Here is a 27,811-nt window from a genome sequence, read left to right as displayed (position 1 = left end):
GTTCTTTCAAAAAAAAAGTTTATTGGAAGAAATTTAAATTAATACCGTTCAGGTCATGAATTATAAAATCATCTCTAATTTTATTCACGAATTGTATAAAATTAATTAAGAATGCAATCGCAACTTATCATACTCAGATAAAACTGTAAACATATTAGCTATGTTCATAAACGGTGTTCCATGTTTAATTAAAGAAAGTGTTCACAATCTAAGAGTTTTACTCTTATATAATGACTGACTTTTGAACACTATTATAATATGTAAAAGTTAAAATGGTGCAACTATGGTATAATGGAAAAGTAGAGGTTATTACAGATCGGGTTATGCTTAATAAGATTGGGCCAATAAATTCATGTTCATAACTTCTTTATAACGGCCTGGGCTTGAGGCAGGTAATTTTTCCAACTAAATGGGCCTTTCAGGCTCGAATTCAAAGCCCAAAATTGGGAAACCCACCATTTTATGACCCAGTTAAGTTTGATCAGCTCTAGGAGAAAGTATGTAGTATACCCAATAACCCAATACTAGATGCATGCATTATATCCTTTACTCAACTTTTTTTTCTTGTGCAATACTGCATGCAAGATGCAACCATTTGATGTAAGGTCATTTTTTAGCCATGCGTCTTTGGAATCTTTGTATTAATAATCTAATGCAAATGAAATCACGTACTTTTTCGATCATTAAATGTACTCCCTCCATCTTAAGATGATTGTTTTCTTATGCTTTGGCACGTATATTGAGATTAGATTTTAGAGTTTTGTTTGTTTGTTTTTTATTATTATTATTATTATTATTATTATTATTTTTTATGACACAAGTGGTATATGTTTGTTAAGAGTAGTGGATTATGGAAAATTAAAGCCAAATTATTTTTTATTAATATGGAGTAGCTATTACAGCGGTAAACATTTTAAAATTCAATAATTTGAAATGGAAATATACAATTAGACAAACCAAAACCTAGTAATTTGCAAAATTCCAAGTACCATTTAATTTTACTCTAATTGCAAAAGTATGCGTCAACCATGAACCATCTCAACATTAATCTGAGATTTGTATAAAAGTTAAATTGGTGCAAAGTGGAAGCGGAGGAGTTATGCATCTTATATTTTCTAACTTTCTCATTAGACTTATCACTTCATTATACCCAAAGGCCTAAATGTGCTTCTCATGTTATCATGTCACTATTCACAATAATGCAACTCCATTCCCTAACATGTCATAAATATGATTAAATTAAATAATTACTTAATACCACCTGTAAAGCTAAGTAGATACTAATTTGAGGATAGACAAGCAGACATGTGTAAAATTCCAAATAAATTAAGTTCACTAATTAATGGTATACAACATTAAATATCATACTGCCAATTAGATTTGGTTATTTGGCAGGTCGATCTAAAGGTATGTGTGTGGGACAATATATAACACGTTTAGGTCATAATTAGGCCGGGTCGCCTTTTAAACAGTCATTATTGATTGAGTTAGGTCATCAATAGTGAGGGAGCTAAAAAATAAGCGATGGAAAATTAGAATTGATAGAGACAAAAGTGAGTACAATTGAATGCAAAATTATATTCTACATACAACCTTTTCTTATTAGGTCTATATTATTTTTGCCTTATATTGACTCTGTCTAGTTAAAAACTTGTTCATTAAGGTTATTATCAAATAAAAACCCCTTTAATTTGAAATTAAATCATACCCTTCCAATTACCCTGTCCATGTCCATCAACGAGGTCATCCACATATCAAATGGGTCGTCCAACAATGAGCCAAATTATACAGCTGCCATATAAAAAGCATGCATGGTATTATATTCAGATTCATTACATCATAAATTAATTCTAACAATAAATAGAATCTGATAAATGTCGTGTTTCATGTGCCTAGCTATATACTTCCTCTGTTTTTTTTAGTTGACACCTTTTTATTATCACGTTTGTCAACTCATGTTTTTAATGATTAATATCTCTAATTATCAACATTATAAAATTATAAAAAGTGGATATTAATATAATATACATTAAAACAATTCAAATAAGACCTCACATGAATATGTTTTATCGTATCTATTAACTACAAAAACGAGTCAAAGCGTATTGTGTGAATACTGTAAAAGTCAAATGGTGTCAGATCAACTAAAAAAACGGAGGAACTATGTTAAATACTGTTGAATAATGATTCTGCAAATCATGGTGATGTTGAGATCAATGAGATCGTATTCAGTTTCACCTAGACCAATTAAGTACTTCATGTTCAAGATGAAATATAGGTGACATTGAATGATTGATGATCGATATACTGCACATACATGGTGGCAATAATTCTACATGTAATAAATATGAAGTAATCGAGATAGTGTAATAATATGAAGTTATATTATGAAGATGATGTAGCAATATGAAGTAATCGAGAAGGAAAATATTATTCTTCAACCATTTAATTTATGGAATTATGAATTGAAAAGTATAGAATGAACTTAGAGTTCCCGGCACAATAATATCGCAAAACAAGTACAAATCGAGCCGATTATGGAAGCTATTGCTCCCATACTATAGAACGTACGTAATTTGGTATCTAGGGTTTGCAGTATGCATGTCATGGGCGGAGCTAGAAGGGGACATGTGGGGACACTTGTCCCCCCATTTTCAAAAAAAAAAAAATTAAAAAAAAAAAAAAAATTAAAAAAAAAAAAAAATTTAAAAAAGAAAATGCAATTACAGTCTGTTGCGACATTTGCCAGCCAGCCAAACCCTAAGTTTTTCAATTTTCAATTTCTCTCTCTTCGATTCGCCCTCGCCTGTCGCCTTACTTGTGCGCATATGGGCAGTGCTGCTGTAAGAGGCTAGTGGTTGCAGATTGGTGAAGGGTGAGCAGGAGAGAGGTAGGGTGGGTGAGGTTTGATGGAAATTGATGGTGGGTTGTTTCTAGGTGCGGGTTGTAGCTGCTTGCGGTTGGTGGTGTGAAGGTGAGTGGAAATGGTGGGTGATGGTGGTTCAGGTGCGTGGCTGCTGTGGTTGCTATAGTTTGGTTTGGGTGGCTGTTGTGGCTGCTAGGTATGTGGAGCAAGGAATTTGGTTGCTTAGGAGTGGTTTAGGATAAGGACAAATGGGGTGAAGGATAAGGTGGCAGCAAGAAAGGCAAGATGCAGGGGAGTTAAGGAAAGATGTGTTGGATTTTGCTTGTTAGATTGAACCTATACTTTGGACCTTCAAATATAACTTTGATTTGAGACACATTCCTCGTCTCGGGCACAGACCTACACAAAAAAACCGAGGAGAAATCAAGACAAATAAAATAAAATAGAAATAAATAAAGTAAAATAGAAAAAAGAGATATAAAACTAAAACTAACAAAAATTTAAACAAAAACTATACAAGTAAATAAAATAAAATAAAATAACAAAATAAACATAAAGCTAATTAAAACTATGAAAGTAACAAAGAAAAGGAACGAAATAAAATAAATCGAAAGCACATAAATACGAAAATAAACTAGAAACCAATTAACTAAAGAAATTAAATCAAAATATAATAAAACTAAGAAATAAACTAGAAACTTTATTCAAAAGAAAACAAGAGAATAAAAGGGAAAATAAACACGGAAATAACTCTGAAACTACTCCCAAAGAGTGACATAAATGTCACTCATCAAATTCCCCTAAACTGAACCTTTGCTTGTCCTCGAGCAAAGCTACGACAAAAGAGAACAAGATGGTATTATTGAAAGCAAAAGAAACAAAGTAGAAACAGAGAGAAAGAATGTACACTAACTCACTGTCGTAGGAATCACGATCAATTTTAGATACTAAAGACAAGCCATTTAAACCCCTAGATCACCCTAGAGGACGAGTGATGCTCTCGTGAGAGTTTCCTAAGAGTTTACCCCACAACTCTCGATAAAAAACCAAGGCAAGGCAACAAAAGGAAAAGAAAAGAAACATGAAAAGAGAAAACAAACACAAGCTCATATATGGACAAGAGAAAGGGACAAGTACTAATGAATGCAAACCTTTCTAAATGGACAAATGTATGCACGTTCCAAAATGTCAATGGTTGATTGAAACAGAACACCATTTTGAATTGTATGAAGACTCGAAGAATGAACATGAAAGGGACAAGTATGAAGACTCGAAGAATGAACTTGTAATTTTAATGTAATGTTTATGTAATTTTTTTCATCATTTTGAATTGTATGACTAAGTATATATTTGTATTTTGAAATTTTAATATTAAGTATTAACCAATTTGTGTGTGAGTTTTTTTTTTGTTTTTATTTTTTGTTAAGCTTTTCGTAAGTTAAGCATTTTGTCCCCCCAAGTTGAAAATCCTGGCTCCGCCACTGATGCATGTAAACTACAAAAGTGTGTGCTCAATGATATCCACCACCAGCACCACCTCCAGCACCTCCACCATATCCACCGCCAGCACCACCTCCAAGGCCACCACCGCCTCCGGCTCCTCCACCACCACCAAGCCCTCCACCACCACCAGATCCTCCACCTAGTCCACCACCAGCTCCAGCTCCACCTCCTGCTCCATATCCGGCTCCACCGCCTGCTCCTCCACCAGCACCTCCACCTAGTCCACCACCTGCACCACCACCAGCTCCTCCACCTAGTCCACCTCCAGCTCCTCCACCTAGTCCACCGCCATCTCCACCTCCTGCTCCTCCACCAGCACCACCACCAAACCCTTTACCACCACCAGCTCCTCCACCTAGTCCACCGCCAGCTCCACCTCCTGCTCCTCCACCAGCACCACCACCGAACCCTTTACCACCACCAGCTCCTCCACCTAGTCCACCGCCAGCTCCACCTCCTGCTCCTCCACCAGCACCACCACCGAACCCTTTACCACCACCAGCTCCTCCACCTAGTCCACCACCAGCACCAGCTCCACCGCCATACCCGGCACCTCCACCTGCACCACCACCACCACCTAATCCTCCACCTCCACCGCCACCAAGTCCTCCGCCGCCTCCACCTCCAAGACCCCCACCTGCTCCTCCTCCAGCTCCAGCACCACCTCCATAGCCAGCACCTCCTCCAGCACCTGCACCACCTCCAAGACCACCACCAGCTCCGCCACCATATCCACCACCTCCACCTAGGCCTCCACCATGGCCAAAGAGTTTCTCATCCTCGAACTCATTCGAGGTGCTCACTAGCATCCTAGCACTAGTACTGCATACTAGGACACCAAGGACTAAAAATACGAAAACTTTGGTACAAGCCATCCTTGTAGTAATAATAATTTGATTATATGATTATGGATGAGAAATTGAAGCCAAAGTAAGAAGATTATATATAGCAATCCCTTGATCAAGTGATAATGCACAAGTTGTATTACAAAAAGCTTGGAACGGTTGAGAAAGTTTATAATTAATGTAGTACAAACTGCATGTGCTCGTCAAGATACCGTGTTGGAACACTTTAATTGCCTTCAACTGCTTAGGTTGAAAATATAACCTGGAAAGCTGGCTAGCGTTGTGTTCAATTATCACTTCATAGTTCATACTAATTAATATGAATGTTCGAATGTTAGAGTTTTTAGACTATACTTTTATGGATATTAATCATTATTATTATTCCATATTTCCACCAGCTTTTATTTCACTCAACTTTGAATGTCCTTCCTTGGCCATTGCCCATTGCTATATTACTACTTTTGTAGATATGATGATGAGCAGTACGCCAGTACGAAAATATATAGCATATGTATACTCATCATCATTATATAAGTCTCATGTTTTATTACAAAAAATTATTATTTAGTTAAAATGATGAAAAAAATGCATTATACGTATACACATCGTCACGTATATACAAGTTGATAGTTGTAAATTGTAATGTGCAATTCCAATTACTCCGTAATTGTTACAATTTTCACGCTTATTAATTTTCCGGCATTATTCTAAAATCATCTACCATATATTAACCAGTCATTTCATTTTTTATAATTGTAAAATAAAAAAAAATAGTAAAAATCCGTGAAATAAACAATTAGAGATTAATTACCAATTAATTATGTTTGTCAATAACTTATAAGTAAAAATATTGATTTAACATAAACAAATAACGATTATGATTACAAGATTATATTTGCTACAAAATTATTGTTAATTTATAATTTATATTAGATTGAGTGTTATGTTACCTCAAATTTGAATTGTTGATCGAATTGAATCCATTAAATCACGCGTTTATAGATTAGCCAGTGGATCCCGTAATCTCAAACTCACAAGTAAAAGCTACGAGTCATTTTCGTAATAATAAGCAATTGCTTGGATGAAAAGGTATGAGATCAATTGTCATATTAAATAATTGAAAGAGACTTAAGCTTTGACTAAGAGACTGCATAATTAAGTTGTGTGCAATCTGTACAGTACATTATCGATCAAAAGTCAAAAGTAAGGTTGAGAGGATTTTAGATGCAACTTCATGCAATATTACTACTACTCGTATTGCATGTGTATTTGTTTAATCATCTTGGAAGTTAAGAACGTACACTTCAATGAGTATTAATGTACTATGACTTTATGTCTAACTGTCTTCTTTGAAAAAAAAGAATGCATCTTGGTTAGCTTTCGCATTATGCCGCTAATTAAAAGTTTTGAAAAACTTTATGCATTCAGTTTACGTACAATTGAATTAGATGCAAGGAGGAAGAGTTACCTAACTCGATTATTTATCACAATTAGAAATGAGCAACTTTTTCTAGAGATTATAATATACTTCTTATTATTAAACTAATCTAGGTTACTAAATACTAAGCCTAGAATGCTATAGAACTAAGAACTATGAATTAAAGCCTAAAGAAATGTAAATTGCGATAATGTTGATTGTTTGATCGATGTCCTTTTAAATTAGCCGGGACTCATTTCTCCGGTAGTCTTCTTTAGTTTGGCCTGCGTGATTTTTATACATTTTGGGCTTGGACCCCTAAAGTCAACAAAAAATAATAATGGGTCAGAATATTTTGGGCTTGGACGCTTGGACCCCTAAAGTCAACAAAAAACTATAAATGGGTCAGAATATTTTCTCACTTTTGAGTTGCCTAAAATGCATATATGCTTATTGATTAGCATTTTCGGAAAAATGAAAGTGTTCATTATATTCATATCAATGCTTTTTACAAAAAAAAATCAAAAGAAATCGCATTTATCAAAATTTTTATGAGTATATACCCCCTTCTTATTTATTTTTGTTTTATTTGTAAAGCTAGGATACATGAAGAAATTAAAACGTACCAAATGCCGCCAATTATTAGTTGTATGTGTTCAACCTTGAACCTTCCATTTTATTAAATCAAATAAGATTAGAAGAAATAGATTAGAAGTTCAAGTAGATAAATAAAGCATAGAGCCTATCTTTTTCTTAGATGATTTGAGATCGATCAGAAGTACAAGTTTAACGATTGTATAGTAAAGGAAATGCGCAAGTTGTAGTGTTGAAGGTTGTAAAAGTTGAGAGACTAGAGACTTTAGAGAGAATGATTTAATGTTGTGCGATATGTTCATCTAACAACCGTGTTGGATCAACTTTAATACTAGTATCTTTGAGCTAAGGCTTCTACTTCAACTATAGAAATTTATATGATTTAAATTATGAGGTGTTTTACCTTGATTTTTTATATGCTAACAAACTCTTAATTTATTTGTGTGCGCATATTTATAGATTTTCGTATGATATGTAGAAGAGAATTTTTTATTGACACTTTGTGTTCATTTCATCATTTGTACATAATTTTATATAAATTAAATAAAAGGTGCTAAAGCACTAAAGGTGTATTTTACAATGTAATTTTCACTTGTATTTGAAATTTCTAAACATAACTGGTGAACATTAAGTTTCTTATTATAATGCTAATTTTTTCATTATTATTATTATTATTATTATTAGGATTTTTTGTGAAATACTACCTTTTAAACTCCAGATTTTGCGAAAAACTACCCTAAAAACAAAATGTTGTAATTAACTACCTTATAAAATATAAAACGTTGTAATTGACTACCTTCTACCTGAATGACACATTTGACTTTTATTTCCCGATGTTGACCATGTCACGTGAGGGTCATGTGACCCTTTAATGACTTAATTCCCTTCTTTTTCCCAAATTTTCCCGCTTTACACCAATTCAGCCCATATAATTATCAAAGGGGATGCAAATAAACAATATAAAATATGAATAATCATATTGTTAAGGAAAAGAGTTGGTATAAAGTGGGAAAATTTGGGAGAAAAGGGGGGGAATTAAGTCATTAAAGGGTCATGTGACCCTCACATGACATGGTCAACACCGTAAAATAAAAAACAAATGTGTTATTCCAGTGGGAGGTAGTCAATTACAACATTTTATACTTTATAAGGTAGTTAATTACAACATTTTGTTTTTAGGCTAGTTTCTCGCAAAATTCAAAGTTTAAAAGGTAGTTTTTCACAAAATATCCTTATTATTATTATTTTTTTTTTTTTTTTTTTTTTTTTTTGGTGAGATGCCTTAAATTAGACAATGACATGCTGATGCTCAAACAACATCCATTTGTATAACGCCTTATACTAGTAGAGTAGTAGAAGTATTTCTTTTAGCTGTTTGAACATTTCGTTTCTTTTAATTGTATTAATTTTCTCAATTTCCAATTATGGAGTATATTAAGATGTACAAAGTATATGGTCAATATGGACATATTGTGTATGACTATGTTCTTACAAATTAAAATCCTTAACTGGATATTGAATCAATTGAACTTATTATAATAGGGAGTTTTAGTTTTAATTTGTTAGATTGAAAGATGTATTAATTAGAAGAATATACTATATATAGACCACGTCATGTGCTGATATTCGGATAACGAGGATAGAACTCCCAAATTGGCTAATGCATGGAATTACAGATTACATTGAATTCAAATATAAGAAATGTAACAATAATAAATGGGAGATTATATTGATGAACAATTGAACATACACTTTTCAAGTGTATCACTACAAAGCTAAAGCAAAGCACCAATCATCAAGAATGCTTAAAGCACTTGTTGACAGTTACATTACATGCAATTCATTCTTACGTACATAACGATATAAGAAATGATCAATAAGTAAATTATTAATTAGTACTTAGTAATAAGAGTGGTATTGTATGTTGTGCCGCCTTATGATTTTTAATTTTGGTGGAATGTATTCAAGGAAATCCATGTCCAAGTCCTCCTCCAGAACCAGCACCTCCACCAAATCCAGCTCCGGCACCACCGCCAAGCCCGCTACCTAGCCCACCGCCTCCACCACCTCCAAACCCTCCACCACCGCCTGCTCCTCCACCTAATCCACCACCAGCTCCAGCTCCTCCTCCGGCTCCAAACCCAGCACCGCCACCAGAACCACCACCTAGCCCACCACCACCACCTCCACCAAATCCTCCACCACCTCCACCTCCAAGTCCACCACCGGCTCCTCCACCAGCACCAGCACCACCTCCAAATCCAGAACCACCTCCAAGACCTGCACCACCACCAAGTCCACCTCCGCCTCCACCACCAAATCCTCCACCACCTCCACCTCCTAAGCCTCCACCGTGGTGCCCGAAAAGAAACTTCTCATCATCATAGGAGTGAGGGGTAGCTAGCTTCCTAGCACTAGTAGTGTAAACTAGTGCACCAAGTAACAAACATAGGAAAACCTTGGAACAAGTCATCTTTTGTATTAGGGTTTTTTTTTTCTAAATAGAATTTAGATGACTTGGAATGAGAAGTGGAGAGCTGCTCAAGGGGATTATATAGTGATAGATTTGACTAAAGAAACTGCGCAAGTTGTGTAGCAAAAAGGTTGGAACGGTTGAGAGAGTGCTCAATAATTAATGTACATGTTCATCTAATAACCGTGTTAGGTCAACTTTAATGCTTTCATCTACTTTATTTGATATAAAAACTTGATGAAAAAAGCTAGCAAATTTAATCTTTGGACCCGACCATACACTTTTGGTATGTTGATCTTCCACACTTTTCTTTCACCATTCACATCATCATTTCTTGCATGTCCATTTCAATATTATTTGTCTCATATGATGCCCGAGTTCCAAGTTTTTTTTCTCATTACAGTTACTAAGCTTCCTCCGCTTGCTAATAGTTAATTCACTTCGATTTTGAATAAGTACGTACGTCTTTTACCGTTGATATTTTTAATAACGTATAGTTGAAAAAAAAAATTAAATTAAATTACACTATAATGAATCTATCCATTCTACTTTTTTCTCGTATATTTTCTCTAATTTTATTTATGTAACACACAACTTTATCAGTCACTTTAAGGGAGATATTGGATCAGGTAATTAGACAAATTAATAATTGACAAAAAAATTTCATCATGAAGAAGAAAGTGATAAGTTACTACGATTTAAATTTTCTAACTTAATTATTCGTCCATTTATCTAGTTTTATCACTTCCTCAAATAGCTTACGAAATAAGTACTCTAATTGATAGAGTATAAAACATATTCAGAATGTCACATATAAGAAAAATAAGGAAGATGAGTTAATCCTATAACCACCAATTGGTTTTAGTATTGATAGAGTATAAAACATATTCATGTGTTTCAACCATCAACTTAAGCTTTTGGTTGAGATAATCTGTTAACATGGTATCAGAGCTAGCGTGACACAAAGGTCTCGGGTTCAAATCTCCTCCACCTAGCTCCCACTTTCAAGTGGAATATTAAGCACTGGGTATGAGGAGGGCCTATATTGTATCCACACTTCTAGCCCAAACGGGTTCTCGTGTGAGAGGGCGTGATAGAGTATAAAACATATTCATGGGCCTCAACTATCAGTTTAAGTTTTTGATTGAAATGATCCGTTAACAAGTATGTATGCAGTTAACCTTTTTTTATTTTACCTTATCTGTCGACTAAAACTCTCATTTTCCTTATTTGGGTTGTTTAGGGCTATATTACATACCTCAATTACATATTACTTGCAACTTTTGAATTTTTAAATAATTAACAAATAATACCCTAAAAAAAATTTATAATATACAAGGAAGGTAGTATTATTTTTAAGCTTTAACACACACAAAGAAATGAGAGATTAATTTGTGAGGATGGGAGAACCGGAGAAACCATGGCGTGGAGAAAGCACATGCACGTACTGTTTCTTTAAAAAGAATATTTGGTCTTTGATTACAAAAAATAACTTTATGGGTATATGAAGGATGAAGATGGCTATTGAAAATGAAAGAGTAAAAAGATATAAACCTAGCATCAAAGTAGTTGATTTTGACTGAAATGTCAATTATTTGATGGCTTTTGATTTCATTCAATATTTTTGCCGTGTTTGGTGAAAAGTTAATACAAGTATATAATTGTATTAATTGATTTTAACTAGATAATTGTGTCATTTGATTTAACAAATTAATTGTATAAAAGTATTTGGTAAATACAATTAATTGGTTATTTTAAATTGTTTGAGTATATGAAGTGACCAATAAGTTATGTTGGGATAGGTTTTATGTAATTGGAATAGGATTTTAGATTAAATAGGGGGTAAAACTATATACGTGTACTTATTCTTACAGATATTGAATAACCTGATCAAAAAGCTCATAAAAAGAGTTTTTTTGTAAAAGAGCTTATTTAGTAGTAGAATAAGTTCTTTGAATAAGTAGTCAATGGCTCGATGCCAAACACTCCAAATTAGCTTATTTAATTGGAAAAATGGAATCTAAAAATCCAACCTTTGCGAGGTCTGACAAAAAAAATCCAACATTTAATTAATCTCACAAAAATCCAACCTTTGCACCCCAACTTCTCCTACAGATCCATTACCTGTTGACGATCGATTTTTGTAAGTTATGTGACACGTGTCAGTCATTATATTGGTCAATTATTTTTTTAATTATTAAAAAAAATATTAAAAGAAAAAAAACAGAAAAAAAAACCCCACCACCAGCCACCTTCCCCAGCCCCCGCACCACCCCAGCCACCTCCCCACTCCCCGACAACTTCCCCCCAGCCCCACCATCGGGATCGTCGGCTTTCGACGATCTCCCCCCACCCCCACCCCTTGCCGCAACCTCCCCAACCACCAAAACCCCCTACGAATCTAAACCCTAACCACCACACCAAACACCCTATTCGACAAAACCCACCAAAAACCAGCCCCACCCTCCCCACCGCCCTCCGGCCACCACACACCGGAACCCAGCAAACCCGTCACGCACATGAACCCAGCAAACCCATCTCTTCCCCCCCCCCACAAAACCAACAACCATCAGCTCCACCAATTTCCCCCAACACCGTTGCCCCTGCAAATCCCCTGTGCCACTACATCACACGCACAACAACTAACCACAAAAAACGCAACCTCAATTCGCCTAGCCCGTCTAGCCTACCACCCACCACCACCAACAATAACTGACCCAATTTAAGCGGCAATCAGTCCCTGCTCAACCCCCAAAATCGCACCACCTGAAATTGTAGTCTAAGCTCCGCCGTCCATCCCAACACGCACTTCACCGTCTTCATTTTGAGGGTTTTTCGATTCAATCTTCGATTTGGTTGCCTGATTAATCTTTGATTTGTGAATTTCGAGCCTAGGTGGGGTTGGTGGTTTCGATACTGGGTATGGGTGAGGCTGGGTGAGGGAGATGCTGGGGTGGTGGTTATGGTGGGAATAGAAGAGGGATGGGGAGGTAAGTGGTGGCAAAGGTGGTGGACTGGTGGTGGTGTAGAGAGGAGAGAGAAAGAAGAGGAGTGAGAAGGAAAGTGAGAATTAAAAAAAAAAAAATTTAACCTGCTTAACAGGTTAAAGGTCAAATGGATCTGCCAAAGAAGGTGGGGTATAAAGGTTGGATTTTTGTGAGATTAAACGAAGGTTAGATTTTTATTGTCAGACCGCCAAAAGGTTGGATTTTTAGTTTCCATTTTTCCTATTTAATTTATACTCCCTCCATTTTTAAATACTTGCTCAACTTTCCTTTTCCGGCCGTTTTTAAATACTTGCTCCATTTCCTTATTTGGAAAACTTTTACAATATTTAATTAATTTCTCTCACCTAGTGGACCCAACATAAATCATATTTTATTAATTTCATATTCTCTCGATCTCCTCTAATTCTCTCCACTACTTTTACTTTATACAATTTTTTATTCTTCCACCCACTCCACTACCTCCATATTTTATTATTTTCTCAAATTTCTTCTAAAACTCCGTGCATGAAGAAATGGAGCAATTATTTAAAAACGAAGGGAGTAGTTGATAAGCTAATAATGCCGGTCGATCTTTAATTTTGCCCCATTAATAAGCTATCGTCCAAGCACAACCAAAATATTATACTACCTCCGTTTCATATACTACCTCCGATTCTTGTTACTTGCAACTTTCAGAGACATTGCGAACTCCTAGGCAAAAGACCCTAAGAATGTTTAATGACAGATAAGATTATATACTTAAGTATTAATCCAACTAAAAAAAACAAATTCAACAAAATTTAAAATAAATAACCCACCACCACTTGGACCGCCTAGTTGTACTTTAACCACCCATCAGGCCACCACCACCACCTACCACAAAACCCAGCAAACCCAACACCGACGACCCCCGAACCCCGCGACCCAAGCACCGACGAAGCCAGCAACCACCGAACCTAGCACCGCCAAACCCAGCACCGCCGAACCCACTGACCTACGAACCCATCAACCACCAAACCACGACCCCACCTAACCCACCGATCTCATCCACGACCACACCAAACCCACCACAGCAACCCACCAAACCATTTACCCACCAAACCCACCGATCTAAGTCGCAACCCACCAAACCCTTGGAACCCACCGAACCTCAACTAACCCACATAATCCACCGACCTCAGCAACCCACCGAACCTCAACTAACCCGTCGAATCCACCGACCTCAACTAACCCACGAACCATCGACCTCAGCAACCCACCAAACCATCGACCTCAGCAACCCATCAAACCACCGACCTCAACTAATCCACCGAACCCACCGACCACAGCAACCCACACTTGGAACACCAACGAACCCACACTTGTAACACCGACAAACCCACCTTGAGAATGGGGTTAGAAGAGGAGAGGAAAAAAAATTGGGGCTGGGAGTAATTTAATTAAGCTTGGGGTTTAATTTAATATTATAAGGTTTGTAGTTTAATAAGGTTGATTAAAAAAAAGTAAGGGTAAAATGGTAAATTTAAGCCTAAAAACTTACTAAAAAAGGAAAGAAAAAAAAAGTTGCAAGTAATGTGAACCATCCAATAATGGTAAAAGTTGTGAGTAAAAAGAATCGGAGGTAGTATTATTTGCAACGATTTGATATATTGATATGTTAGACTTAGCTTATTATATGCAATAAAACAGTAAAAACTTATCTCAATAATGAATTGTGAACCAAATGACAGTAGCCGCGTCGTGGATAACCACTGACCTAAAAGACAATTCCGCGCTACCTCCCGGTGCAGTAAACGCAAAGCGGTCATCCTTTGGGATAAGCACGGTGTCGGAGTTTGTGTGCATTCATTACCCGACTGGAACTCAAAATATTTGCGCATAAATCAGATAATAGGGTTTAAAATTTTTAAGAGAGAAAAAAGTTCGTTGCTGTGATTGTGTATTATGCATGGTTGGTGAAAGCACAACTATTTACAGGGAAGCAGCAAGCAATGATTACCACACAAAAGTGTCTGGGTTCGTTCAGCCAAGCGACCAGATACGTTACACTAAAACGGTAAGAAATAAACCTGGCAATTAATTAGCCAGAATCAAGGGCTAATTAAACTTTAAAAGTCAAAATATAATTGAGAAAAATTTTGTTACCGAAGTAACAAAAAGAGATAAAAAATTATTTTTCCAAAAAGATATATAGAGGGCCCACAGTCCACACACGCATCGCATTCCCCAACACCTTGAGGCCCGGCCCTGCGAGCGTATGGTATAGTCAACAACCCAATTCTCCCACTTAATCAACTAAGTAGGACTAAGATACCACAATACTTAGAAAGGGAGAGCATTTTTTTTCTTTCAATCTTGGACATTTACCTTACTTTTATATCACTTTTTCTTTGTTTTTCATCAAGATTTTCCAACATGATAAACAACGATATAATACGCATATATAGTTACATTAGATGAAGGAATTTAACATATTGATAAACAACATTATACTTAGCTTTATATATATAATGTCAATATTAAGATGATACCTATTTTATGAATTAATGGCCACTTAATAACTATAAATAAAATATAAATAATCATTAGTAGACCTACAAATAAAGGAATATTGTTTGAAAAACTTATTGGTAAAGTATTGTGTAGAACGGACTCACGTGAGTCCGGTCATACAAACAAAAAATGCATGAACCTCCTCTCAGAAGAAGATCTCCCAGACTCTTTCTCTCTCCTCTCGATTACCACCAATTAGCTCTCATGCAAATTGCATCATAATTCTAGATCACACCCTGTTCTTGGATCAGTACTCCGCAATGACCAACATTACACTCCTCAACCTCTCAAAGTTCATCACCCCAGAATACTAAGCTCTTGTTGCTTAAACCTCCACCTTCTTCGCTTGTAAGACGGTCACCAAGGTTCAATTGTGTTATTTAATCTGGGAATTGTAATGTTTATGCCTCTACATTATCGAAATCGAATGGAAAGACGGTGAGAAATTCGGAATCGAGGAAATTAGCTTTGAGTTTGAGCTCTGATTCAGTTGTTAATGGTGGTAAGAGAAAGCAAAATTCTATGATTGATCGAGAGTTTGTGAGGCGGTCGCCGAGGTTTTCGACTTTCAAATCAGAAATGAGCGTTGAAATCGATCTTAAATTAGGGAAAAAGACGCCATATTGAAGCTGATTGAATCTCCGAGATTGTTGCTATTTTATATATTAATTGTCAGATTTTAGATTATAATTGTCATATATTAGATTATAAATATCAGAAATTAAATCATAATTGTCAGAAATTAGGTTATATATACTACTATATAAGATATTAGATATTAGATTATTAATGTCAGATATTAGTTTATTATAATTAGGTATTAGGTTTATTTTGTTTGGTAATAAATTAACTAGTATGGTCATGTTAGGAATATTTTGTTTGGTAATAGAATAGTATGGTCAGGTGTTAGGAATATTAGTGTCATGTATTAGAATACTATTGTCAGATATTAAAATATTAGTGTCATGTATAAGAATATTATTGTCAGGTATTAGAATATTAGTGTCATGTATTAGAATATTATTGTCAGATATTAAAATATTAGTGTCATGTATAAGAATATTATTGTTATGTATTAGAATATTATTGTCATATATTTGGTGTTGCGGGCCTCGTGATCGGATTTAGTTAGCCCGCACCTTTTTGTTGGACTTTTGTTATTGAGACCGGTCTCACGTGAGTCCGGTCTCACACAAAACCTTTTGAAACTTTTTAAATATGATACAAAAATAATACATTAATAAGATATTTATTGAGAGTTATATGACTTATTTCATTTATTTTATACATGCATATAAAATGTTGGAAGCTAAATCTTGTGTGTGGTTAGTCATATGATAGTAAGACCACCTTTGTTTATATGAGTAATATTGTTCATTCATATGAGTAATTAAACCATTTATTTGGTAACTTTATTTTTTCCATACATTGTAACCCCAATTCACTGTACAAGTAACATTAGTTCTTTTTTTAAAAAAAGTAATCTCATCATTACTTGTTCATTTGTTGTTATTTGTTTTAAGTTTTTAACTAAAAAAATAAGCGCACTTGTTTATTCAAGTAACCTCATTTTTCCAATTTATATTGTAATTACCATCTATCTTGGTAACCTCATTTGTTCATTGTTGTAGCCATTATTATACAATCAATTATCTTATGTTTGTTATATGTAAACTGATCACATCACATCATATTATGTAGCTGGCCACATATAAAAATTTGAAAATTCAAAATAAAATTCTAAAACAACTATTTTATTATAAAAAAAAAAGAAAAAAAAAACTTTTGTGAAAAAAAATGGTATGAAATTTATTATTATTAAACACTTGTTAAGTGTATCACTACAAAGATAAAGCAACCCACCAATTAGGAACACTTTAAACACCTGCTGACTGTTACATTACATGCTATTTGCTCTTACGTACGAAACATGCATGACATACATAATTAAAAAGTAAATTTTTAGTACAAAACCTACTTAGTATTACTTGGCTTGTGATTAAATTTTGGTGGAGTGTGTTCAAGGAAATTCATGTCCAAGTCCTCCACCAGCACCTCCACCAAATCCAGCTCCGGCACCACCACCAAGCCCACTACCGAGACCACTGCCTCCACCACCTCCAAACCCTCCACCACCTCCAGCTCCTCCACCTAGTCCACCACCAGCTCCTGCTCCTCCACCTAATCCACCACCAGCTCCAGCTCCCCCTCCGGCTCCAAACCCAGCACCGCCACCAACACCACCCCCTTCGCCAAATCCACCCCCAAGTCCACCACCAGCTCCTCCACCAACACCAACACCAGCACCACCGCCATATCCAAAACCACCTCCTAGACAACCACCGCCTCCACCTCCACCACCGAATCCTATGCCTCCACTTTGGTGCCTGAAAAAAAACTTCTCATCATCATAGGAGTGTGAGTTAGCTAGCTTCCTAGCACTAGTAGTGTAAACTAGTGCACCAAGAAACAAACATAGGAAAACCTTAGAACAAGTCATCTTTGTGTTAATTAGGGTTTCTTTATCTAAGTATGGAATCTTAAAATGACTTGGAATGAGAAATGGAAAGCTGCTTCAGGGGATTATATAGTGAAGGATTTGACTATAGGGATTTCGTACGCAATTTGTGTTGCCAAAAAGATTGGAATGGTTGTAGACTTGTAGTGCTCTATAATTAATTTACATGTTCATCTAATAATAACCGTGTTAGTTTAACTTTAATGCTTGAACCATACTTTTCTTTGTTTGACATAAAAACTTGATGAAAAAGCTAACGAATTTAATCTTTGAACCATACTTTTTGGTATGTTAATTTTTCTTCCGCACTTTTCTTTCACCTTTAATAATCATAATTTTTTGCATGTCCATTTCAATATAAAAATTTAATTGCCTCATATGATACCCGAGTTCTAAGCTATTTTCTCATCGCAGATAGCGCAATTTGCTTAAATTCCTAGTTTTTAACTCACTGTATTTAATTTGCTTTTGCAAAGTTTCTACTAGAGCTGGCAAAAACTGATCCGACCTAAACCCAATTATTAACCGATCCATCTAAATCAGAAAAAATGGTGACCATAATCCGACCTGACCTGACTTGAAACCCACCCTAGACCCGAGTATTTAAGACCCGAACACGAACCGGTCTAGAGATGACCCGACCTGAATGTAACTCGTAAATCATTGACCTGAACCGAACCCGACCTAAATCGAAATTGACCCAAACCCGTTTTAACCCGTCAAAACCAGAATTTGACCCAACATGTTACTAACCCAACCTGAATAGGACCCGACTCATTCCTAACCCAACCCGAATTTGACCCGACTTGTGACTAACCCAACTCGAAATTCAACCTAACCTGTTACAAACCCGACTCAAAAATCAACCCGACTTGTTATTGACCCGACCCGAATTTTATCCGACCTATTACTAACCCGACCCAAAATTCAACCCGATCTGTCACTAACCCGACCCGAAATCAACACTTGTTATTGACACGACCTAAATTCAACCCAAATCGGTCATACCTGATTTCAAATCACCTTAAATTCTATTTAGACCACCTTATTATTATTGATCAAAGCATTTTGTATAGAAAGACCAAGTTGGTCTAGAAGCATCATCCCCGAATTTAAGAGTTAAATATAGTATATATTTGTTGTATGGTCAAAGGAGATCATTATCTTCCTAAATTATAGGCTATAGTTCCCTACTATGTTGCCATATATATTGTTATATTGTCATTACATGAACTGTTAACAAACTGACCCAAAAAATGTACCCGGACCCAAGATGACTCGACTCGAAATCAACTCGAAAGTCAAATTAACCCAATACTTGAGACATGAACCCGAACATGACCCGACTTGGAAATGACCCCACATGATCATAACCTGCAAATTATTGACTTGAACCACTCCCCACATGAACTTGAACATGACTTGACTTGAAAATGATCCGACCTGATTGTAACCCGCAATTTATTGACTTAAATCGAACCCGACTTGAATTTGAGAATGACCCAACTTAGAAATGACTCGACCTGATAATAACCCGCAAGTTATTAACTTGAACCGAACCTGACTCGAATTCGAGAATTACTCTAACCTGTTTTAACCCGTGAAAACCCGACTTATTATTCATGCACCCGACCCGAATGTAACCCGACCTAAACCCGACTCAAACCCAATAAGTTGTATGACCCGACTCAAGCATGACGAAATTCGAACCCAACCCGCATAGGTTATGACATTAACCCGAATTGACCTGACCTACTCTTATCCGACCCAAACCCAACCCGTTTACCCAAATCGAAAACTCTAGTTTCTATATACCTCTTTTACCATTGATATTTTTAACTAGGTATAAGTGAAAATAATAAAAAGTTAAAATTACATCAAGACAATTCTACCAAATTTTTTCCCCAAGTTTTATTACTACCTCCGGTTCAAATTACTCGCAACTACTTTGGGGTATTATTTGTGAGGTATAAAATATTCCAAAATTGCGAGTAATTTGGACCGGAGGTAGTATAAAATACAATACAATCTATTATATTTTGACCAGGTGAATTTTACTTTTTTTTTTTTTAAAGCTTAGTAAATAGTATTTGAGTTGAATATTTTGATATAGAGGAAGTACATATAAACTTTTTTTTCTTTTTGATAAATGAAAAGCAAACAATTAAATGCAAGAAATGATAGATTAATATGTGGGGTTGAAAAATGCAAGAAATGAGAGATTAATATGTGTGGTTGAGAGAAACCATGGAATGGAATAAGCACATGCATTGTTTCTTTAAAAAGTATAATTCGTCTTTGTGTACAAAAAATAACTTTATAGGTATATAAATCAATTATGAGTTTCAACTATCAACTTGAAATTTGGGTTGAATTGGTCCTTTAACATGACATATATAAGAGCCGGTTTGAGGAAAAGATCACGGATTCATGCGACAAAAAATTTATATCTAACTCTATCCTAGATTTCAATCATTAGTTTAAACTTTTAATTAAGTTGGTTCTGTAATGGATAAACCTAACATCCAGGCAAGTAGTTGCTTGCTTTTTTGCTGAAATGTCAATTACGTAGTACTTTCTCCGTTTTCTTTTTTTGATGCAACACACCCTTTAGCGCGGTAATTAAGAAAGGTGGGGTTTACATGACATAATAAACTTTAAAATAGGATAAGTGGTTGTTAGGAGTGTAATTTAGTGGGTCGTGTGCTTTAAATAAGGGAAATAGTATAGTTTTCCCCTAAAATTACTTTCCTTTTATAGTGTGTTGCAAGTATTGTGACATTTCCTTTTTAGAGAAGTGTTGTAAGTAAAAGAAAACAGAGGAAGTATTATTTATATAATTGGCATTTGATTTGAGACGCCCAAAAGAAAACTTATTAGAGCTATATTTTCTTTAATAAGATAAAATATTGTAGTTTATTAATTCCATTATAAGGTGTAAAGTGTACTGTGATTGGTGCTTAATAGCATGAAGGCATAAGTATGCCGTGACAGTTTTTTGTGTCATGCTAAATTTACAAAACAAATATAAGCATTTTCAAAAGAAAATGCCTATATATGTCAATATTAATTACCTTTCATTAAATATAATCACCTTGATCTCACAATAAAACTTGTCACTTGAACCATTGAACCAACTAATTTTGTTTGGCATTATTTTTTATTTTCAATTTTTATATTTTTTTAATAAAAAAAACCAAAAACAAGAAAAAATCATTTTTCAAAACAAATTTAACTAATTTTTGATTCATTATATGAAAAATATCATATGAATATGAAAAACAAAAAACAGAAAACCGTTAGCTTAGGGCGTGTTTGGCATCGTTTTTTGTTTTTAGTTTTCTGTTTTTTTGAAAACCAAAAACAGGAAATAAGAAAAATGTGTTTCCACTTTTCTGTTGTCAGTTTTCAAAATTATCATGATTTTAATAAGTTTGATTAATTTTTAATTCATTATATGACATATATCACATGATTTTAAAAAACAAAAAACTTAAAAACAGAAAACCACAGTGATGCCAAACGAAACCTTAGCTTAAATAACATTGATATAAGTAACTAGTCATACGTAAATTATTTAATTATATAAATCGACCTCTTTGTAAATACTTCCTCCGTTATGCATTATGTGCAACAAAATGAGTTGCACTTTTCCCAAGAAGAAACTTTGAAGGGAGATTAATTAAGGAAATAGCAAATAATTAAAGTTATAAAAGAACACCAACACCACCACCAGAAACCACCAAACCCACCTTGCTGCCACCATAAACCACCAAACGCAGCAACCACCAGACCTGCAACCACCCATACCCACAACCACCCAAAACCACCCAGACCCACAACCACCCAAAACCGACCAAACCCACAACCACCCAAAACCATCCAGACCCATAACCACCTAAAACCGACCATACCCAGAACCACCTAGACCCACAACCACAACCACCCAGACCCACAACTGCCCAGACCAAAAACCGACTAGACCCACAACCACCCAAAACCGACCAGACCTACAACCACAGAAAAAAACCGACCAGGCGATACCACCAAACCCGCAACCTCGTAACCTCAGCCCTCCCCTCTCCCACCCAGTCAACCACCAACCACCCACCGTCTCCCCACTCACCGAAATCCACAAGTCCACAACCACCCACTCACCTTCCCCCTCCTCAAAATCACCACCAACCACCCTAAAATGTGCAGAAAAAAAGCTTAAATTTTGAAAATATTACCTCCTCATTGCTAATTTGGGGTTTATTTGGTCAAATTTGACCATGAAAACTCTAGATCTAGAGTTTTCATGGTTATATTAGACCATAAAAACCTCGACTTTATGCTTTAATGGAAGAGGAAGTGGCGGCAACGACTTTAATGGAGGAAGTGGCGGCAACCCGATCTAAAGGCGGTGGTGGTGTGGTGGTTATGAAAGAAGAGAGAAGTTAGTGGTGAGGGTGGCTTGAAAGAGAGGAGAGAGAAAATAGGGTGGTGGTGGAATGGATGTTGTTAGAGAAAAGAGAGTGGAGGTGAGGGTGGCTTGAGAGAGAGGAGAGATAAAAAATGGTGGTGTGGGTGGTGGATGTGGTTGTGAGGGAGGAGAGAGGAGTGTTGGTGTTATTATTAAGAGTTAATTAAGTTAGGTTAATAAGTTAATGACATGTAGTTAATGTGTTAATTGGATTGAAGTAAGGGTCTTTTAGTAAATTTACTCGAAAAAATTTACTATATAAGGAAACTTTTTTTTTTTGTTGCACATAACTTGTAGCATCCCAAAATAGCAAATGTTGCACATAATGCGTAACGGACGAAGTATATTTTTTTGTCTTTTAGGTGTTCAATTTTTTGTATAAGCAACAATATAATTAACATCTTATTAAGATAGAGCACGTTATACCACCCCCCGCCCCCCTCCGTTCTTTATGAGCTGTACCCAGTTCATTTCCAGATAAATATTGTTTATTATTTGGGGGTATAATTGTCTTTTAAGTATCAGTGGAGGGGTACATGCGTCTTTTCATGTACTAGTTGAGGAGTAAATGTGTAATTTCCTTACCAAACGGTAAAAGTAAGTTGCAAACAGTAATTGGACAGCTCACCAAAAGTACTGAATACATAGCCACACCTTTTCAATATATTTACAAAAGTACCACCAGATTAACAAAAATTCGTTATTCGTTTATCTAGCTGATAAACTTGTATTTGCCCATTCTTTATCAATGTACTTACTTTCCGTGTTAGGCTGTTCATAGGTTTTTTTTTAAAAAAAAAAATAAAAATAATAAATAAAATTCTTCTCACTTTACTTTATTCTATTTATGGCATACCATTTTACCATTTCAATCCTTAAATAATCCACAATACTTACACTGTTTTACCCTCTCTTTTACTTTATTCATCTTTTTCTTACACAAATCTACCTTTTACATTCTCTCTCTGATGATATTTTATTATATTACACCCACCCACATTCTTTAATAATTGCATAAATTGCATATCTACAATATATGGGTATAATATATGAGAATGGAGTAGTTGTTAGAGATATGAGATATCAGTGCGTTCGTTTCTGGTGCGGCTGGCCGCACCATACCATGCGGCAGGGTGCCAAATAAGCAAAAGACAAAAAAGCCCCACCAACCTAGTAACCCCTCCAACCAAGTAACCCCTCCACCTGACCGAACCAAGTAACCCTTGACCGAACCTAGTAACCTCTAACCGCTCAAGTAATCCATCTAGTAAACCCTCTAGTAACCCCTGACCGGCCCAAGTAACCCCTCCGACTTAGAAACCCCTCTAGTAATCCCTCCGACTTAGTAACCTCTTAAGTAACCCCACTTAAGTAACCCCTCCATTATCCCCTCAAGTAACCTCACTTAAATAACCTCCCAAGTAACCCCTAGTAACCCCACTTAAGTAACCTATTTAGACCCGTTAAGTAACCCCCGACCTACCCATTTAATAACCCTTTAAGTAACCCCCGACCTACTAACCCTTGACCCACCACCACCCCCAAAACGCCACTAGCCCCACCCCCAATACGCATTGCCATCACCACCACCATACACCAAACCCACAAACAAATAGATCCAACCGAACCCACAACCAAATCGTTAAAAAAATAAAAATAAATCGAACAAATACCTCTAAAATTAACAATGGCTTCGAATTTTACTTCAAATATGGCTAAAAAGGCCAAATTTGACCATGAAAACTCTATATCTACAGTTTTTATGACCGAATTTGGCCTTAAAAACCTTCAAGTTATTTTTCGACGACGGAGTATGAGGAGCTCACGGAGTACAACGACAGGTTGGTGGAGGACATGCGTTCTTCCTTTGTAATTGCAGGTGGTTTGTTTTGCAAGTATGCTGCCCTTTTTTGGAGAAATGAGGGGAGAGAAAGAGGAGATAGCTTGGTGAAGGAGGTGATATGGGTGGCTAATTGGAGAAGAAGAAATTAAAAGAGGAGAGAGAAAGAGGAGATAGAGAAGAGAGAGAAAAAGAATTAAAAATAAAAAAAAAAATTATATTGTGAGTGGTCATACGGTGCGGCCAGTCACATATGAAACTTTATGCGGAAAATATATGTATGATACATAATCCGTATTGATCTTATTAGTAGATTAATATCTTTAGGTTTATTGTGAGTGAGGGATAGCTCAAGTGGCTAGAATTCCCTCCCGATTCAAAGAGATCTTTGGATCAATTCTCACCCCTGTCCTTCCTATCTTCTTAGTCTAGATTTTGTATAACTAATAATCAACCTATTGATGAATAATAACTGGCAATACAAAGCCATTCTATTAACTCTTTCCTCCTAATTTGTCAGTAGTACATACATAACACCATACTTAATTTTTGAATTATAATTATTATTTATACAATAATTGTTGATCAAACATAAGAACGTAGTCTTATTCCATTTGTTGCAATGACAACTAAGGTCATGGTACAACTTTGAGCAACCACAACTAAAATTGGAATCTAATTAATTGAAATAGCTAGTGTACTAATTTAACATTCATATTTTACGAGAACAATGGTTTCTATAGTGGGGATTCAATAATTGTGATTATGATTAATTGCTATAGTTTTAATTTGAGTTTCCTCCTACTTTGGCCGACTTTGATGGCGCTAGGTAGAACATAAATCAGACAGAGTACACTTATTTAATGCCATAATTGGTAATTCAACTTCTCCATAAATAATAAAAAGGCATAAAATTGATGAGAGTTGAATTTGATAGGTGAAATAGTTTTACCAAATACTACGAATAGTACTTGTATTTTATAGGTCCACTACTTGAATAATGTGGTTTCTACTTTTTAGGCTTTTTAAGTCGGTAGTTTAGAACATTATTGCTCATATAATTGCTATTACTTCTAATGAGAATGAAGAATTAAAACTGTATATGCGATTTTATTAGGGGAACTTATATAGTTTTTATCTAACATAAATATGATCAAAAGTGTGTTCAAGCTAGACGGTGAAAAAACAAATAGAACATAAAAATAAAATTGAAGATAGTTAATTATAAATTTTAAATTATTTTACATGTGATATTACCAAAACATATTCTATCAAATATTTATAATTTCATACGTATACATACATGCAATTAAAGAGTGAGAGACAACTCAAGTGGTTAGAGTTTTCCCGCAGATTTCAAGAGTCGTAACCTTAAAATGTCGAACCATGGTGGCCTGAATTATTTATTTATTATTTTTACAACAGTGATGGCCTGAATTTAAGGTAAAATTTTGTGAATTTTCATCGAGCATACTTCTAGTTTTTTGAAATGTTTTAACTTATCAAGATGCATTTGATGCTATATTTCTCACTTTAACAAGATAGACTTTTCAAGGGTCGAATTATTTATACTAATGTACATCTTATGGCACAACTAACAGAGGTTGTAAGCAAGAATTATAAGAAGATAAAATTAAGTATGGATCCAATTTTATTTATTTATTTATTTATTTTTTTGTTTTTTTTTTTTGCTCTTCATCAAAAATAAGGTGTAGTTTTAGTTGTTATATATATCATAATCTAATTTGGTTTGACTAAGCATTGATTGGTATTTTTACACTAATGTATATGTTAAATTGTGACTCGAAATCTAGCAGGGCTAACTTTGAACGCTTATATCTCTCATACTACAACTGATTTTGAGATGATTCAAGTTGGAGGTGATAGCTTGGTTCAAGAGCTCCAACGATAGGTCATATGCCCAATTCTGATAAGAAACGAGAAAGTTATGACCGTTTTACGAAAACCTGACGAAGCTGGAAATTTGCAACGAGGCTGCGAGCTATAGCTCTATACGAGTGAGCTATAGCTCGGCCCTATGAGGACTTGCTGCAGGCATGAGCTAGCTACCGAGCTATAGCTTGGTAGTTAGGTTATTCTAGGATAATTTATGGAATATTTCCTAAAATTATATCTTTTCTATGACGGCTATTTGAGTATACTTGGGGAACAATCTTAGGGTTTTATTAGGGTTTCCTTATGTTATAAAAGTACCCTTTAGTCGATCAATTAGATCATACCTTTTTTTGAGCCATTAGATTTAGGACTCCTTGTATTATTCTCTTGTTTCTTTCTCCATTATAGTGAAGAAGCTCTCGAATCCCCCACCCGTGGATGTAGGTCTATTTTGACCGAACCACGTAAATCCTTGTGTTCTTTGTTTATCTTTTTTATTGCTTTTCTCAATTCTTAATTCCCATTGAATTTGTTCCGCATTAATCAAACACAATTACATCCTAATTTCCTAACAGTATAAGAAGTAAAATCATCGAGTGACATCTTGTGATATTCATTCATCTTAATGTAAACATTCACTAATCACTATATATAATTGTCATAATTGTTTCAATATATATATATATATATATATATATATATATATATATATATATATATATATATATATATATATATATATATATATATAGAGAGAGAGAGAGAGAGGAAGGCTCATGTAAGAACCCTCCTCTATATAAGAACTCAATCTTATATAAGAACCAATCTCAACCATTTATTAGTTTTGATCCAACCATCTAAAACCATCCTTTAGTAATGGCATTTCTGTAATTCTTTTTTTATGTTCTAAATTTTTTTGCCTACTCTTATGTTCTAAATCTAGTCTACCTATTTTCTAATTTTTTTTTTCTATGTTCCAAATTTAGTCTACTTATATACTAAAGTTTTTTTTTTTTTTTTTTTTTTTTTTTTTTTTTTTTTTTTTTCTTCCTATGTTCTAAATTTTTCCAACCTATGTTCTAAAGTTTTTTTTCTTCTTCTTATGTTCTAAATATTCTTTTACCTATGTTCTAAATTCTTTTGCCTATGATCTAAATTCAGTCTACTTATGTTCTAAAGTTTTTGGGAGGGTTTGCGGAGGCCGAGGCAAATTTTCCTAAGCATGTTTAATGAAAGATAAGGGTATAAAATTAAGTATTAATCAAGGAATAAAAAAAAACAAATTCAACCCAATTAATCAACCACCACCAACCCAGCCACGACCACCAAACCACCAACCCCAGAAACCCAACGACCCCCAACCCACCAATTCCACCAGCCACGACCACCAGAAACCCACCAACCCCAGAAACCCAACTACCCCCAACCCACCGATTCCACCGGCCACGACCACCAGAAACCCACTAACCCCAGAAACCCAACGACCCCCAAACCCACCGACACCGAAACCACCAACCCAACACATCCGAACCACCAAAACCAAAACACCAACCCCGAAACCCACCGATTTGAAACCCATCAGTTTTGTAATTAGGGTGTTTAAAAAAAAAGTAAGGGTAAAATGGTAATTTTATCACTAAAAAGTTACTAAAAAAGGAAAGAAATGGGAAAGTTGCAAGTAATGTGGACCAGCCCAAAAAGAAATAGTTGCAACTAAAGTAGACCAGAGGTAGTATAATGTATTTATATATACATATCAAAAAAAACTTGGTGAGAGCGACAACTAATTGAAGCTTAGAGTAGAAATATCTTTGTGTCGTTTTTGGAGGAGTTGGTGTCTTTAGTGTGACCTCA

General features: G+C 35.3%; 2 protein-coding genes across 2 annotated transcripts; both read right to left on the bottom strand.

Moving 5' to 3' along the window:
- Positions 1-2,362: 2,362 nt before the first annotated feature.
- On the bottom strand, positions 2,363-9,782 carry LOC110723629 (glycine-rich cell wall structural protein-like). The gene is made up of 3 exons (XM_021902974.1): positions 9,192-9,782; positions 4,357-5,274; positions 2,363-2,603 (listed from the first exon to the last, which is right to left on the bottom strand). The coding sequence occupies exons 1-2, from the start codon at positions 9,696-9,698 to the stop codon at positions 4,378-4,380; spliced, it is 1,404 nt and encodes a 467-aa protein (XP_021758666.1). The 5' UTR covers positions 9,699-9,782; the 3' UTR covers positions 2,363-2,603; positions 4,357-4,377.
- A 7,244-nt stretch (positions 9,783-17,026) lies between these two features.
- On the bottom strand, positions 17,027-17,850 carry LOC110723869 (glycine-rich protein 5-like). Its single transcript, XM_021903264.1, has one exon. It carries the CDS (start codon positions 17,736-17,738, stop codon positions 17,259-17,261), a length of 480 nt encoding a protein of 159 aa, XP_021758956.1. The 5' UTR covers positions 17,739-17,850; the 3' UTR covers positions 17,027-17,258.
- Positions 17,851-27,811: the final 9,961 nt, after the last annotated feature.

This window comes from Chenopodium quinoa, unplaced genomic scaffold (assembly GCF_001683475.1).
Source record: "Chenopodium quinoa cultivar QQ74 unplaced genomic scaffold, ASM168347v1, whole genome shotgun sequence".
In the NCBI taxonomy this organism is placed as follows: domain Eukaryota; kingdom Viridiplantae; phylum Streptophyta; class Magnoliopsida; order Caryophyllales; family Amaranthaceae; genus Chenopodium; species Chenopodium quinoa.
Note: the sequence above shows the minus strand (reverse complement) of the source record. Positions and strands in the feature narration are given on the sequence as shown.